The sequence below is a fragment of the Buteo buteo genome, chromosome 24 (assembly GCF_964188355.1).
Source record: "Buteo buteo chromosome 24, bButBut1.hap1.1, whole genome shotgun sequence".
Classification (NCBI taxonomy): Eukaryota; Metazoa; Chordata; class Aves; order Accipitriformes; family Accipitridae; genus Buteo; species Buteo buteo.
Window position 1 is genome coordinate 9,141,053 of NC_134194.1, and position 17,821 is coordinate 9,158,873.

General features: G+C 41.3%; 1 protein-coding gene across 1 annotated transcript in view; it reads left to right on the forward strand.

Moving 5' to 3' along the window:
- The first annotated feature begins 9,913 nt into the window (after positions 1-9,913).
- ITK (IL2 inducible T cell kinase) overlaps positions 9,914-17,821 on the forward strand; it is a 30,803-nt gene continuing 22,895 nt past the window's right edge. Inside the window, exon 1 of the mRNA XM_075056248.1 lies at positions 9,914-10,478. Coding sequence (XP_074912349.1) covers positions 10,308-10,478 — 171 coding nt within the window. The 5' untranslated portion in view covers positions 9,914-10,307. The remainder of the gene's footprint in view (positions 10,479-17,821) is intronic.

Sequence of the window (17,821 nt, forward strand, 5' to 3'; positions counted from 1 at the left end):
GCCCCCGGCTTCCCTTCCTCTCTATTGGCTCGCCGTCGGCGGGGCGGCACGCTCTGATTGGCCCTCCCGAACACCGGTCAGAAGCTCGCTCCACTCACCGCAGAGGGTTCCCTCGGGAGGCGGTGCCGAGCACCGGGCCGGGGCGGAGGGAGGAGGGCGGAGGGCGTGCAATGGCGGCGGCCGCAAGGCGCTGCCGCCCGGGCACGGGCTGCCCTGTCCCCGGACGTGGCAGCAGGCAGCCCAGGCGGGACGGAGGGGGGCCGCATCCCCACCGCTGTTGTGGGTCTCCCCGGGGTGTGGGGCCCCCTCACCAGAAGCCGCTCCTGAGGCGGCGAGGCCAGAGGCCTGGGGGCGGGAGCGAGCGGCCTGGCGTTGGCAGGGCTGGGGCCGGAGGGTTCGGCCCCGGGCTTGGGGACAGGCGTTGGGGTCGGAGCGTCCCTGCTGCTGGGAAGCAGGGACTGCTTCGAAGGGACATGCTCGGATCGGGATCGGCCAACACGATTCCTAGGCGTTAACCGCCGAATGACGCAGAGGTGCGGGCTGTGGTGATCCTGTGGTATTGGTGGTTCCACGCATCAGAAATGCGGGCATTACCCCGGCCGTGAAATGAAGACGTTACCTGGAACACGTTTGCATCGTTCCTTCAACTGAATACACTAAACCTGACCACAAAAAGACTGTTGTTTTATGAGGAGTTGAAGAAAAGATGGTGGGGTTGAGTTTTTCACCTTGTGGATCGTGGGGAGCTGGGCTTGCTGGCATCACCTCTCCGGGAATTTCTCCCTGAAATGGCCAACGGGAAAGGATTCTTGACACTTGGCCATTTACGTCCCGTTTTCTCTCTTCCTCAGCAGATGGCAGCAGTGGCCTTTGTCTGACGGGACCCGTTGTGTGCACACGCAGTATCATTTGCAGATTCACTTTTCGAGATTGATCATTTCACCAAAAAAAAGTTTGATTGAGTGATAACTACTTTGGATTCTCTTAATTATTTCTAAAACAATGGAAAGGAACACCAGAATAGTTAGGTTTAATTGACTAGAAAACCCGAAAAAAATTTACTGCTCGCATTATACTGAACATCTGAATACATATTTAAATACTCCAAACCAAACAACACTCTACAACTGACAATGAGGGCAACCCTGACTGCAGAATAGGCTGATCTATTTTCATTTTTAAGCAAAGTATAGTTTGGGGAGGAACCAACCCCCCTTTGAGGCACTTGTTCTCAGATTATGTAGCGAGTGTCTGTCACATAGGAAGGAACTTCAGTGAACTTGCTGAAGAAGTCTCTCCCATTATGAAGTTCGATGCTGTTGTTCTCTGACAGTGCAGTACAGTATTTACACATTTCACATGATGTTGCTAATTATTACATTGTTTCTTAGTCTCATTCTCTCTTCATTAGTCTGAGTTAAAGGTTTGTCCTTTTCTCTGTATTCATACAGATTGATGTCATCAGTATGATTATAGTTTAGAATTTATCCATGTATATGTACATATGGTTATGGCCTACATTATGTTTTCAAACACTTCTTGCCATTTGGTAATGACTCACAACTTTGATTTAGGGAAAACTGACACTAAGTTGATCTGGGCATAATCTGTATTTGTCACTAGTCTCTAGACTGACAGATCTGATGCCATCAGGTATATGAAGCAGTATCTTCACATTTTCTGCCCTTGATGCCATTAATTCTACTTAAAAAGTGAGACAAAGGTCCTTACATGAAGGATTTTGTGGTGCCCCAAGATGTGAATTAATCTAGTGTTCTTTTCAGGAACGTATCCATACGGACTGAAATGCCACAAGTGTGAATAGCTTGCTCAGACCCAGGAGCCTGCGTATAGAAAGCTCTTATTCTTTGTGCAGAAATACCCTAATGAGCAGCCACGGTGGGCAGCACAGTGCAGAAAAAATGTAGCAGGATCAGGTGGTTTGCCCATGTTGTGTTCCGTTTTCAGCATTTCAGCACTGGACCTGGGCCAACCATCCCTTTGAAATGGAGGAGCTGCCCTAGTACACAATCTTAGTAAGAGCCACCTTTAAGAAAACTGGAAGGCACAAAAGGTAACTTGATTCTAATATAAATATTGTATGCTTTAATTATTTTGACAATCAAGACTTAAAAAACCAAACAAGTTTAAGAATTAAGAAGTTTAAAAAGTTGCTACCACTCACCATTTTCCTACCACGGCTATGGAACTTACGATCTCTACAGAGTGAAGGAGTGCTTTGGGTGCAGGCATTGAACTGGGACTCTGGTAGTCTCCTGAGCCACAGGCTTGCTCTTTGACATGAACCAGTCATTCAAACTCTCCATATTAAGCCACCATGTCCTTTGGGATCAGCAGGAAGATTTAAGAGACCTTTAATCTTCATTCATAAAATCAAAATACTTACCACATTGCTTCTTTCATCAGCTGGTGATCTTGTCAGTTGAGAACCTAAACAGTTCAGAGCAGAAAATCGTGTACTATCAGCCAGGGGGGATCCAAGATGGCTTAGCTTTTCTTTTTTTTTTTTTTTTTTTTTTTTTTTTAACACGGTGCTTGTTTCTAAGTACTACTTCAATGCATACAAATAATCATTTTGAAGAAGCGAAAGTACTCCAGAATGGAGATGCAGATCTTAGCAAGGCACATAAATATGGAACTGAGAGCATGTTTTCAAACACAGGCAAGGATGCAGTTCCGTACTGCATGGATGCAGTTCTGTGCCACATTTCTGCTTTGGAAAGGGAGGTCTCATTCCTTCACCCTCCTCCCCTACTCTTTCCTCCTGGTTCCACTCTCTTTTCTTCCTTCTCTGCTCCTCCAGCCCCCAACTTCTGGCTGTGGAGTCCTTTCTTCTCACTACTTTGTACCATCACCGTCAGGCATTGGATTGCAAAGCAAACTGATGCAACTACAAACCCCACAGAAAACATTATGGTAATTTTTCTGGATTAAGTTTTCAGCTCTTCTAGTGAGTTAAATCAACTCACTGTGCTGTGTATCCTGTGAGCATCAGGGTGAGCTTTTAAGAGAGGAGGGTGCATAGGCAGAAGGAAGGGAGGAGGTCAGGGAAGTGGTGAGGGGAATGGTTCTCCTTGTTTCTGTGGCAGCAAGCTCTTAGCTTGTCTCAAATCATCTTATTACATCATAACCTGAAAGATAGGCAAGGAATAAAAAGCACCACCTCCAGAGAGGCACGAGAAAACCCATGTAGTAGGAGGTACTAACACACTTTGGTTTTATTGGACTTTCCAGACTTTGATTTCACATTCTTTCAACAGGAGCTGAGCTTGATTCTCTAGTGCCTTGGACTCAGCGAACTGTGCAGCAAGGATGTAAAATGCTGTGACTTCAAAAAGTAGAAGACAGTGGGGGACCAAGCACTTGTTTTTTACCTCATCTCTGTGATGTTCTTGAGTCATTTTTCCAGTCTGTATGTAGTGGCCGAGACAGAGGGGATATAACGTCAACTAGTGAAAGAAGAAAAAAGGGTTTCAGTCTCATTCTTGGTAGCATGGCTGATTCTCAGAAGACCCATGGATGACCCTTTCCAGCTTATGGGGAGCTGCTAACATTTCTCTTTACAGTGGTTCCAAATGAGAAATTAAGAATGATGCTGAGTGTCATGCGTAGCACTTTACAATTTGCTTTCTGCTGCATTTCAGCTCTTTTCTGAAATAAGAATGCTATCCAGTACAAGCCTACCACTGATAATACAGCACAATTCCTACAGCATCTCCAAATTGTGGGAATGAACCTGGACGCCCCTTCAGCAGATGGTGAATCGGTACAATGATATTCTCCACGTCAAAGACACGGCATCTTAATTTATTGCTTTAGTTAAGTTTATGTTGTTTTTCTTCATAACTAATTTTAGGCAAATTGGCATGTTTCATTATCAGGCATTCCAGTTCTGTTAATTCAGCAGCAGTGTGTACACTGTGTGCCATTGCAGTATGCTAAGTTATTTTAGCAGACTTTGAATCCAAGCATTGTACAAGCACAGTAAATACAAACCACCTGCATGGTCTTAGAACAGCGCTGCTCTCTTCTGTGCTAGAATATATTTCTTCCATTTTTGATTGCTATTGCACTCTAAGCAGAAATAAAAGTGTGGTGTTTTTTCCACATTGTCTGAAAAATAACCCCAAAATGAAACCCGTTCCAGTCTCTTGTTGGGTTTAGGTTGAGTGTTACATCTTAAAGCCTAGTTAAGCAATGAGCTCAGGAATTTCCTTTTTTGGTGATTGTTATAGGCTTTGTTGTGGGATATACCAGGGAGGAGGGGAAAAGAAAAGGAGACTGTTGGGGGTGAAGGGGACTTAAGCAAGCTTTATGTCTCCATCTGCTGCAGTTAATTCCCATCTCCCTGTCTCCTGCTGTGGCTTTGGGAATTAATGAATTTGCAGTGCCATACTGTGCTGCCTGTTCTCTCCGACTCCCCAGACTAAAATATCAGCTGCAGCCTATTGGTGTGTCGGCTAATGCAGGAAAGTAGTTTAGTGTTCCTGTCATGTAAAAACTGGGGCACACCAATCTTCAATGCACATGACAGTTGAACTGTTTCTTGCTATACAACCTATTACCAGATTCAAACAGATTCAAATCTCAGCACAGAGCCTGCATGGTTATTTAGCAATGAAACAAGTATCTCACTACTGGTTAATAAATTGACATGGCTCAAAATCCAGGCACATTTTGATAGTTCATCAGCCAGCACTCTTTCCTGTGCTCATAGTCTTAATGTTGTTTCTGGAAGCAACCCCCCTACCTGATTTTTAAGCCAGACATTATTGGTGGGTCTTTACTTGGTGACACACCTGTGGTGACTGCCTATTCTAACTCGTAAATGAACACGTCTCAAAAAATGCATCTGCATGGCACGAAGAAGTAATCCCTACCCAGCCGTCAGCAACCTGGGTAGCTACAAACATGTCATATTGCCAGAATAAACCACGGGATTTGCAGCACTGCAGTTTTGCCAGCAGTGTAAGTCACGCCTTTGTCTTCAGAAGGAAATAGTAACAGACAGGAACCACAATAGGCAGGCACTAATAAAAGGAGCTGGAACAAATTCCCAGTTTGGGTATGACCTGATGAAACTAGGTTTTCCTTTCTGCATTTTTGCCCTAGAGAACAGCTGAGCAAAGTATTATTTGTACCTTTGTCACAGAAGACCCTGTCCTAACCCTGTGCAAGTTCACCCATATAAAACATGTTCTCTATGTTACTGCCAACATCAGTAAGCCTGGGAGTGATTCGCTTCAGGCATTCAAATTGTGGATAATTCACTACATCCTCCTAGCAGATGCTCAGAACAAGGCATCTACTTTCCCAGGGCTCCCGAACAGTTCACAGGAGAATCTTGCTCTGGTTCTACAAGAGCAACTCCCTTGGTCACTGGGAGCAGTGTGAGCAGATTCAAAGGTGCAGTTGTAAGGCCTAGAGGAAAGCTGGATGCATCTGGCTCGTAAAGACCAGGCTAATTCTTCCCTTTTTCTGCAGCTTTCTGTCTTATTCTTTGGGTCTACTGGAGACATGTTTATTGGGGTGATAATGAACTGCCAAAGAAGCAAGACAGCTGAGTAGCCTAAATAGAGTTTCTCACACTCTAAAAATGTGAAGTAGCAAAATGGGTTGAATTCTGGAAGCTTGGAAGTTGAATGATAATCATCATATTGAGCAGCTGGTGAAAAGGAAGAGCTGGCACCCAGGCAGTAAACCTGGCCCAAATATTACACGATCGAAGTATACAAGTCATTTTATGTGAAGAGTGAAGATATAGTGGCATCCTTCCGGTCTGTTTTTTTACAAAAAACTAAACCTATCTATATTTAACTTTATAAATTTCTCTGCCGCCTTCAGGACATAAGCATTGGTATCAGAGCAGGATGTGCGGGTGGGGAGATTTCCACAGTCTGCAGTAATAAAAGTGTGAACTGCATAATCTGGGTAAATCCCCTAAGAAAAAAATCCAATCCCTGAAATAACATTTTTCAGAGCAGAAATAGAGCAGTTTGCAGGAGGTAGCAAGGGAAGAACAAAAGTGATTGAAAGAAAAAATAAAAGGAGCCCACTAAGGCCACAGTTGATAAGTCTATCTGTAACCTCAACTTGCCCAGCACATAGGAGAATTTAGTGCACACAGCAGCTCAAACTTAAATCTGAAATATTTAAAATATTTCAGAGTTCCCTGCATACGGAGGGAAAAGTGTCAAAGGATACATGGTAGCAGGTTTTATAAAGGCACCTCAGCAGAGAAGATGTAGGATACCTAAAAAATTCATCAGGCTTTGTCTCCTCATCTTAAAGGACAGACTTACAGTAGTTTTAAGATACTTAAGGCAGTTATATTTAATTCCTTTCTATTAAGGATACAGAATTTCTGTGCCATGCAATATATAGCGGTCTCAAAAGCCTTGAACAAAAGGAGTGTTCGATGTATCACTGCACCGTCATACAAGGTCAGGTTCCAGAAATGAGATACCTGTGTTAGCGGGATATTCCAGCTCACCCAAGGAGCCCTTTCAGGAAGACTATGTAGTTTGTGTGTAGAGCTCTACAGGCTTGTCCTCACATCTTCCAGCTCTGCAGCCAACCTGGCCCTGGACAATTGGTGTATTTCTACCTAACTGTATTTATACACATATATATATCATGCTCTACTGTAGAAGGGTCCTGAAGCCCTTAAATGACTGAGGCTTTATTTAAAAGGATTATAACCTATTAGTCACCCAGGTGGATGATGACATATGATTTATATCTGTAGTTCATGTCTTAAAAGCAACATAGAATTTTAATTAAAAAATGGACAAGAAATCATGATCTTTGAAATTAAATAAAATTCAAATACACATAAACAGGTTACTGTCTCACAAATGTATAATTAAATATAAATACAATTCTTAGACCATATGTTTTTGTATATACATGTCAACCTGGTTATATACTCGTTAGAGTTAGAGAGCATTCATATTCTGGTTTTGGCTTGCTACACTCAAATATTTGCGTGTTTGCTACACATGGAGTTCGGGATTAAAGTGAAAAAGGAACATGAAGGGGTAGATCTGTGGCAAGAGTGGATACAAAAATATGTCGGTCCCTACCTTCCTCTCCAGTTCAGCAGTGAAGAGTTATCAGCTGATAAAGATAGTGTAAAACAGGAATAGTTAGCAGCTGTCACTGAAATCAGCTCCCGTGTCTATGTCAGTGATACCTGAATCTGACTCTGTTGACGTGTTTCCTTCCTTACAGTCATTCTTATTTTTTTCCCTGTCTAATGTCTGGCCCATCGTCAGCTTGAACTCGCCATGGAAAACTCAGAATGGCTGATGTCGCCTGTTAAATCCTGCTAGTTCTGATGTAACTACCAGATTCTCTATTACTCCAGGCCAAAAATCTGTGATTATGTTCTTAGACCTACGTGCGTCTTTCCTTCTACGTGCATTGTATCAGATCGGTACCTTCTCTTTCACAGCAGCTCAGCCTGTGCAGTTCTCCCACGTTTCCCTCTCGCCTTGACCCTCACAGCATCTTCCCGTCAGACCTCCTACAACGGATCGCATCACGCCACGATTACGCCAAATGAAGTGCAGTTGCCAAGCCCCCTATCTGAACATTTGATCAAACTGCTCCCCTCTTCATGTCCCTCCGCTAACTCATCTCTTATCTCATGAAGAAATCAAGCTGCCAGTCACTACATTCAAAGAATTTCTTAGCTCTCCCCCCACTACTTGCCACCCTTGCCGAGTTTCTTCTCCCCCCACATCCTCTCATCTCCAGCAGCATTGCTGCCCTTAGAGGTCTACGTGTTGGTGTCTCAACTCTTTGCTGTCCTGTATGCCTTGCTTTTTCTGCAGAGCTGTAGTGTCACACCCTTGAATTTCTATTTATATTTAATTTTCTGAGAAGACAACATGTACATCTCTGCCAACAGACTGCAACCCCCCTTGGCCCAAGCTACAAAGACTTTTCAGAAAGTCCTTAACACATGACAATTAGTGCAAAGAAGAGACTAGAAAGAATAACATAGTCCTAAATAAGTGTTCATAGCAAAAAATGCAATGACATTACAAACTGTGGTTTGTTTGACACAAATCAAGCAAAATGTTTTTAAGATCAACAGCTTTTGGGGGGGAATTCACTGTGCTAGCAGAGTGAAGTCCATACAGTTTGTTGGGGCACTCTACTGCCTATGTTCCGGTTCATTAATTACAAGAAAGGGTCTCAGAGCATAGTTTAAACCAGCAAATTCTCAAGCATGAGGAAAGTTACATGCACGCAAAAGTGGTCCTATAATTTAGAGGTGCAAGCACTTAAACAAGGTCTGGAAATATCCGAATAGCTGCTGTTTACACAGACTGTGATTTTAGAAAACTCACAGCAGACTGAATTTTTTATATACGTGCATTGTATGAGACAAACTGTTTTGTAGAAGAATTGGGAAATTTGGCCCGAGTATTGATTCTAGTCTACAAATAGATATGAAATCCCCCTTGGTAGCAGTAAGTATTTTTCAGGAGATCACAGGCTTGTGTTATCTTTCTTGTTCAACCACAGGAGTTCCTTGGAACTCAGTCACTCTGCCAAGAAATGAAACACAGCTGTGCTAGACTTGCGCACTTTATGCTGCTTCTCGTCTTCAGCAAGACCACCACATATAGAGAGATATACGTAGGAATCAACTGCACAACAGCTTCTGTTTGTCCTTGTTTCTGTTCCATGATACTGGATTGCCTTTAGCAAATTCTCTTACACAACTGTATGTCAAGTGCTATCTTTAAATTGTATTTTTATGGCAAAAGCAGGTTCTCAATTAGCATTGAACAAAATTGGTAAGGAACATTTCATGATCCCTGGAACATGCTGCCTAAACAATATAACAAAAAAGAGCAGGGAAGGGATATGCCACCTCTTCTTTGGGGAGGGATAACCAATACATTCTGTTGAGAAATACAGTTCACAAGTCTGTCTACGAACTGCCCTATAAAATCCAAGTCTTCATTTAAACAGAGTTTGCAATTTTGATATTTGTTCAGCTTTTTTTTTCTCATGAACTGAATTTAAAATAATGAAGCATCTTCACTGGAGCTTGAAAACAACTCTAAAAATATATCAGCAATAGGGACCTGTCTCCTTATACCCTAATGCTACGTTGAACTAAAGCCAAAAGTCAGCATTGGTAAATTATTTAGATTGCAATAATTTTCAGAAATACCTAATTAATAAAAATACTTATCTTGCAGTTTCCCCACATTCTACCAGACTCCATCGCTCCAATCCTCAATAGCATCAGCAATACACTTATACATACACTAATAAAAAATAAACAAAATATTAAAAATGGAAAAGCTGAGAAAAACAAATTGCATTTGTTTTAAAATATAACAGTGCTGTTGTACTGAGTGCATTAGGTACATAGTAATTTTTTTTAATTTCTATATTTAGCCTGGTGCAGACTTCCCTGAATGGTGCCCTGAAGTCCTGAGGAAACCAGTTGTGCTTGGTTTGATGTTTGTGCTCGCTTCACTGCTGATTACACTGGTCTTGATTGCGTTGTGCCTGCGCCTCCTGGAACATCCAGCCACAGACTCATTAGACTGCACCTGAAGCAGTCAGTAATCAGTAAATAGTAACCAATGATAATTAATTAGTTATCAGTTATTGTAACCACTTGTTTTCAGTTTAAATATCTAACGACTGCAAACATTTATCATTCCTTATACAAGCATATCCTGGATATAATTTACTTTGCTTACATACTAGGAACTTTCATGTTATGTGGGAAAATTCCTCAAAATAAGTTCTATGAAATCTCTGAGACACACAATCAACTGTTACATACTCTAAATGGGAAAGCACCACTCCTTTGAGAAAGAAATATGGATGCATGACCTATTTCTAGAAGGACAGGAGAGACAGTCATCCTATACATCCATGTTCGGTGTGTGCATTTGTAACTGTATTTACTAAATGGGCGAGTAGGAGACAGATGCTTAATCATGCCACACCTCTTTTTAATTAATCCTTAATCATTGACTCACATCTACTGAATGTCCCCTCAAGTGTTATTTTTTCCACAACATTTACCTTAGCGTATATTTCAACATGTGCTGTTCGTTTTATGACTTCAGAGAGGATGTGGTTATGGTTTGACAGAAAGGAAGCTTTGCTGTAGATGGGAAGATAAAGCTCAAAGCACCTACGCTGCCTTTTGAACAAACTTTTTTTTTTTTTTTTTAAATTAACTGTCTTCCTTCTTGTGTCTCTTTCTTGGACAGGCACTCAGTGCTCAGGGCAGGCATCCCATGTCCTGGGAGAGGACCATTTTTGGCTCAGCCATGAATAACTGTGTGCTCCTGGAGGAACTGCTGATCAAAAAATCCCAGCAGAAGAGAAGGACTTCACCCTCCAACTTTAAAGTGCGCTTCTTCGTCTTAACCAAATCCAAGTTGGCTTACTATGAACATCGCCATGGGGTACGTCAGCCATTTTCTCTCTCATAATAGAGTAATGGAGGCAAGGATGAAATTTGTTAAAGGAAGGGAAGGATGCTAATGGAGGGAAAGATGATCTTTGTTAAATTTTATTAACATTTCTGGTCCTTACTACAGCACCATTCACTGAAAATTGCAGAATGGTCAAACGGGTCATTTAGAGCTCTGGTCAGTGGACGTTTGGTGTGCATGGAGGAATAAGACCACCCTGCTATTTTACAGAAAGGATGTAGTTTTGTTGTAGGAATTTAGCATGGGCTGTTATAACGGGTGTGTGTAACAGCTGTGTGAGCGTATGCCTGGCAGTTCACATGAGTGCAGGGGTGGCCTGGAGTGGCGTATTGTGAAGATCTCAAGTGTACCTCAATTACATCTGTGAAAAAAGTCATCCACAGATCTTCAGTTGCTCATTCTTTTCTTCAGGGCAGCAGACCGATGGCTGGTAGGAGACCAGTCTTGCATTTTAAAATAAATTCAGCTGCCATGTGTAAAATGTCTAGTCTTCGGAGTTAGCTTCAGAAGGGATGTGATGATGAGATCCATGCTCAGACTAGGCATTGTTTCTCCAAGCTTGCATTTCCCTGATTTGCTAAGTATGAAAAAAATTAGAAGTCAATATGTGCACCCCATTGTGCTAAGTGTTCTAGTGAAGTGAGAATTATTTCCTTCTATTTAGCTGGATGTTTGCTGAGCCTCATTACAGTTGTAAATAATATTGCTTGTTTTCCAACAGTCACTAAACATGCTGTTAATCTATTATATTTAGGCACTGTTACTGTATGCAGAGCAGAACTGGGGATCATGCTGCCTTGCTATCCAGCACTGGCAACTTCAGACCATCTGATCTGCTCAGTTGCAGGAAATTAAGTTAAAACTGAACCCAACAAGAAAAGCGAAGTATGATGTGCCCTTGTATTTTATCACAACCTACTTGAGGTTGGACACCAGTTTTAAGGGTTGTCAATTTTGCTTGCAAGTTATTTCTCTCAAATATACCCACCAAAATGTTTTTCTTGCTTTTATTTTATAGTCCATGTTTATCTTACCTCCATATTTAAATAGGATAATATTTATTGCTGCATACTGTGTCTATATTTGGGTTGAGACTCTCTTTGTCTGCTCTCCAAACTATCTTCCAAATGCCATTATTTAAAGATTTTAAATTCCATTATAACTATCCCACTTAATTATTCTGGGTTAAATTTTCAAAAGCATCTAAGTGATTCTGCTGTAGGTATTTAGAGAAATCTTCACAAATAGTTTTCTTTGGTGCTTTTTGACTCTTGGTGGACTTGAGATGAATTCAACGTACACTTTGCCTAGATACTTTTGCGGAATGACAGTAGGTGTCTGTTGTGTCAGCATCTTTAGACACTGAAATAGTTTGGAAAATCTGACTTGGTGACTTTCAGTGGGGCATAGATTTCATATGCTATGTGAGTGTCCTGGAAATTTTCTCCCCTAGTCTTCCTAAAGGTCAATTAGGTGAGAGAAGGGTTTGATATATTATCTACTTTATGTTATATATTATGTATTTTAAACATGCACATATTATATCTGTGTAGACATGTATATGTAAACACACATGTAACTTCAGGCCCTTATACACATTTGAGGGACAGTGGGTAATTACAGGGCTCATTTTCCATGAAACACTGATTTTTTTCTGACACAAACTCAGGTTGTTGCATGAATAGAACAACTTCTTATGAAATTGGGAGAAAAGAGTTAGTCCTGTGAAATACTCCCAGAACCAATCCTCAGCCTCTTCAGTAATCATCCCCCAAAACAGACCATACCGAGGAGACCTCTGCGTGGTCAGGCCATTGCTGGTCTGGAGGGGAAAGCTTAGGGCAGCCCATGCAAGCACCATCTTATTTTGTACTGAGAATGGAGTGAACCCCCAGAAATTGAGTTCACAGCTAGTGGAGGGAAAATTACGGTACCTGCCCAACACATGGGCTATGCCCGTCACCGTGATTGAACCAGGACCAGGGAGTGTGCGCCGGCGTTGAAATCGATGGTCTGTCGTGCTCATTCTGGAGCGCAGGTCCTGGCACAGGTTTGGCTCTGCTCTACGGGGACTCTCTTAGATAATTTGTGGGACTTGCAGGGGTTAGCACAGACTGTCCCCATTGCCAGCAGGCAGTTTGCATTTGGTGCCCCTGTTCTGGAGGTTTAGGGCAGAGCAGTAGGGACGTCGCTGTTCTCTGCCAGCTGGCTGCAGTGATGGGGAGTATCCTCAGGCATTTGTATTGCACCATATATATGGGGCCAGCAACTGTCTGGGCTTTTGAAGTATCTATTTTTCAAGGGAAATCTCTGTGGATGTTTTCTATAAGAGTTTTCAATGAGTTTCTTTAAGAAGCCCTTACCAACCTGTCCAGTGGCTTACTGTACTTGGCGTTCAATACTATACAGTATCCACCTCTCTGGTCCCCAGTCAGTCAGTAAAAACAGCTTGTGCATAAAGTCAGGTAAAACAATTAGTGAACTGCTTAATGGTTTGAGAAGTCCCACAGATTTCAATTGGGTGGCTTAAAGTAAAGCATACGCTTAGGCATTAAGCCCAGGCTTATACGTTTTGCCTGTCTTTAACAGAGTTAACACCCAGGCCCTTTCTTTGCATTCTGATGCTGTGGGTATAAAAAGGTGTTTAAACATTTACTGTAGCAGTCCGAAGCAAGGAAATAAACAGGTCAAAGAGATACAGGGATAATTCTGTAAATGATACCAAAAGCTGTCCAGACAACCGACACCATGAAGGCAAATTTTTGCAATAACTGTAATAGCATTTTCATTGTAATGGCCACAGCTAGACAGAAAGCACTGTTCTCCTCAGGGGCCAAGCACACACTTGCTATTAATGTTAATGAAAGATATTTACATATCTCATTAGGAGAATGAGCCCCCAATAACTGACAACAATAAGAAGCTGTGTTTTCTGGAATTCATTACGCAGTGCACAATGCAGGGCTGTCTTAACATAAAGCAAAGCCCTGATAACAGGCACATGTATTCAACCCCCGTCTCTACTGAAATACATCAGAAATGCCTTTATTATAACATGCAAATCAATTCCACGGGCAAAAATTCTTCATTTCCAGGGTCTGATTTCATAGCTACTGTGCATGTGAGTAAACGAGCACATGGGAGTCATCATTTTAACTATTTCAATGAGTTTGATCCTCAGCAGAATAACTGACAGTGAAGACACTATGTGATACTCTCAGGGTGCCAGTAGACCTGCAGTACTGCAAAAGAAACAGACAAGTGAATCCCTTTGGAGAGGTGTCTAGGACAGAGTTTCACGTGTCCTTACTTAGCAAACAGACTTAAACTGGTGAGTTACCTATACGCCATCCGCCTAATGGCTTGCGGTCTTTGGTAAATCCTTCAGGTTAGCAGATACGAGAGTGAAGAGAGATAGTTTAGTATTTCAGATACTAAGTAGAGGTTCTTGCATAGTCTTCGGCATGTCACATCCCTACCTAGATGGGGACAAGCAGAAACAAGCATCTTTCCCTGCATTTCAAGCTGGCTGTAGTCTAAAAGTGGCACGGATGCCTGAGGCTGACACCACACTTAGTGAATAGGCCACCATCTTCTAGACTAGTACCACACTGATGTGGTACCATTACCATTACACGATCTCTGCTTCAGAGCTGCTCATCTTGGCATGGCTCAGACCTGCGGAGAGTGCTTGGGTCTGTCTGTGTCAACTATGGAGAAGCACTCCATGTCCCTATGCCACAGTTTTCCCTCTTCAAAAACAGGCATCTTGCCCTATACAGGCATTCTGAGAATCATTTCAGGGCTGGGAAAGTTGCACCTAACACCTGGGAAGTTCAGGCACATAAATATTTTTAAATTTTATACCTTCATGCAGTCATGGGCTATTACCAGTCCAGCTTTTAAAGGCAGCAATGAAAGGTGCACACAGAAAAGGACCGAGTTCCCTTTTCATTTACATCAGCACTGTTCTTCCTACACTGGTCAGATGCTCAAGAGGTCACATAGCATGAGTCAGCCTTGTCCTGGGCTCTTTCATTCAGATCTTTGATATTCAGATATAAAGATGGGACTTTAGTGTGTCTTGAAATTTGCTTTCAGTCTCTTGTTCCAGGAGAACAAAGGAATAAACTTGGCTGAAAAGCCTTTTATCAGCATCCTAAAAATGCTTTAGCTGCTTCTGATGCATTATCTACACTTTGGGTTACTTGCAGCAGTCCAGCTACCCACAGTAACAAAAGCAGCACTTTGTTCCTCAGTCTGGCAGTCCATTTTACCTTCACTATTCTACACAGGATCCAACTTATCCATCCTGCCCTGGAAAGTCTTGTTTTTCCCCCCCCAGACTCTAATGTAAACAGACTAAAACTCTTTCTTCTCTGTTTTGGTGTTCCTGTTAACTAGTGACCGTTCATACCATTTCTCATTGCTTTGTGTATTCTGAATACTTTAACATTCATGAAGCTATAATCCTCATCTAAAGTGAATTTAATTATGATTTTAAAGACTACCTTCCAAATAAATGCATATCTGAGTAGATAGGTCATTCTTCATAACTTGCCATATATTTATTAACAAGTTCTGTTTGCTTGCCAGAATTTTCAATACCATCTGTCTTCTGATGCATATCTCCAACTAATTTATTAATAATACACATATCTCCCACAAAGAAATCAGGCTTGGCATCTGTCTACTTCACACCTGTTTCAATGAATTTTTATGTAATAAAATCAATACAACCTTAAGTAAGATGGAGACAAGGTACAAACCTGTGCCCAATATTAAATGAATCCTTTAGTACACCTCTGTAAATTTAAAATGGATTTTTTAATAATCCAGATTGTATTATTGGAGTTGAGAGAGGATTAAGTTCATATTGTTTGCCACAATGAGCCTCATTTCTATTGTGAAATCACAGAATCATGGTAATACTGGCTAGAGGGTACTTCTTAAATTCATTTAGTCGGACTTCGTGCACAGGGCCAGCATTATATCAACACTGGAGCGGGACTATCGCCAATACTAGAACAAGTCAGCTGTAGCATTGACTAGCCACTGCTTGAAAGCCAAGGACAGAGATTTCACATCTTTGGGCAACCTGTTCCGATGCATCTTATCGAATGTTTTTCTGAATACTTACAAAGTTCCTGTCTATTGTAGTTCTCATTCATGACTTCTGCGGCATGATTCAGGGTGGTGATACTGTCTAGACAAGATTCCTTTAAGCAAAATGCGTGTTGTTCTGTGTCTGGTATCTATGGCCTTTCTAACTCTACAAATATGTGGTAGAGTCTGGTAATAAAAATAGCTCCTTTTTGCTGGAATAACTAATTTTATCTTCCAGAATTTGATTATAATAATTTTCTTTTTACACTTTCTGCGCATACCAGTTCTGCTCCTACTAGATCTTTGCCTAGGTATTTATTGTTCTTTAATCTTTCAAGAATTTTTAAAAATTACTTCTGAGTACTGTCTTCCCAGCAAACGTTAGATACTTCCATTTTCTTCAAATTACAAAGCTCAGATCTTTCTTTTGTCAGAGAACATTAAGAGTGCAGCAAAATCTTCAACCCATGTTTTCTTTTATATCTTTAAGAAGGAAAAAGGATGGCAAAAAGAAGTTAGTGGCTGCAACTGCTTTAGTCAGGTATGGCAGTGACCAAGGTCTGCAGTGGATGAGTTACCGTGGATGAGTTACAGCAGTGAAGCAGACACAGCCCTCCAGCTGCCTCCCCAGACTCCTAGCTGTGCTTCTCCGTCTCTACTGCTTAGATGAATGCAGGCATCTTAGGCACTGATTGCAGCTGATTTTGTCATCCAACACAGTTCAGTGCAGTCTGCATCCAGGGTATGCCCACCTCTAGAACACCTTCATGTTCTTTAGATGTGAAAAAAACTGTAAAACAAATTATTATTTTTTTTAATTCAAGAAGGAGGACAAAATAGTCATGACAGACATGTAAACCAAACAGCTACTTTTAGGAATTTAAATGTCAAATATAATGGGGTATATTGGAGGTATTAAAGCATAATGCAACAGTCAGAGCTCTACTGAAAATCCTAGTATTATCAATAATCACCTTTTTCTGATTCTCCTTTGGAATACTTAGTATTGGCAGGAAATGCAAAATCCCTTACAACTTTCTTTCAAAATTCAAATTGCTCAATTTAGGTTTCAAGTTTCATTTAAAAATTGTTTAAATTGATTTATTTCCCATAAAACCTCAAACTATCAGTGTTCCTAATAAGAGAGAGAACTCCCAAAATACTTAATGATGCTAGGGTTCAGGCAAAATTTCTATCAATCTGTCAATCAACAGTTCTTAATATCCTAACTATTAATGATAAAAACAGCACATACGCAATGCATAGATAAGGGATATGATAAGGGCTAGAAAATAATTGTATCAACACAGTGTTCAAGGAGGTTCAAGTTCGTACTCGAGTCTTTTGGTCAGTGGAAAATTACTGTAGCGGGGGAATTGCCATTAAAAATAAGTCCATGTTGTTCCAGTGATATCTCATAAGCTCCTAGTTACTTTTTTCTGTGTTCTTCTTAATTGCTATCTCAGCACCAACACATGACTATGAGAGACCCATAGTCCAAGTAGCAAATAAACTGGAGACTGCAACACCATAGGCATAAGCAGAATTTGGGCAGCTCAGCAAACCAAGAAATTCCTGTCCAGATTACTTCAGAAGCTCAGCAAGGCCTGAAGAAAATCATACTTGAAAGGCAGCAACATGTCACTAATTTAAAAAGATGAAGTTCACCAAGCCAGTTGAGCTCTCTGCCATTGGAAGGTGTTACACCTTGCACAACGGTTCTGCTGCGTGTTGATACTAATCTGTCTGCAAAGAGACAGACAGGTCTGTTGGAGTGGTCTGTTCGTTGGCCCATTTATTTCCTACCAGTGGTTAGAACTGTAATGGTGCCTCTTGCCTTGAAGCCATGCACTCATATCATCCATATAATGACATTTTAATAGCTCAAGTAGAGATTTAACACTGTATGGCTATGGTAAATATTTTCTTATGGAGTTATGTGGAGAGAAATCAGAGCAAGCAATGGATATGTGTTCCTATATTATTCCTAAAGCTTAATTTAAGCACATGAGAGTATGAAACTGTGCTCATAGATCACACCAGAGGTCTGTGAGCCAAGTGGCCTGTCTCTAGGAGTGGTCAGTACCTGCTATTTAGAGTAAAACTACAAAAACAGCCTCGAATGTTTTCCTGGAAGCCAATAGGAAATATCTTGAAGGATCTGACCATACAAACTTAAAGGTTATTTAACCTTTTTAATCTCAGAG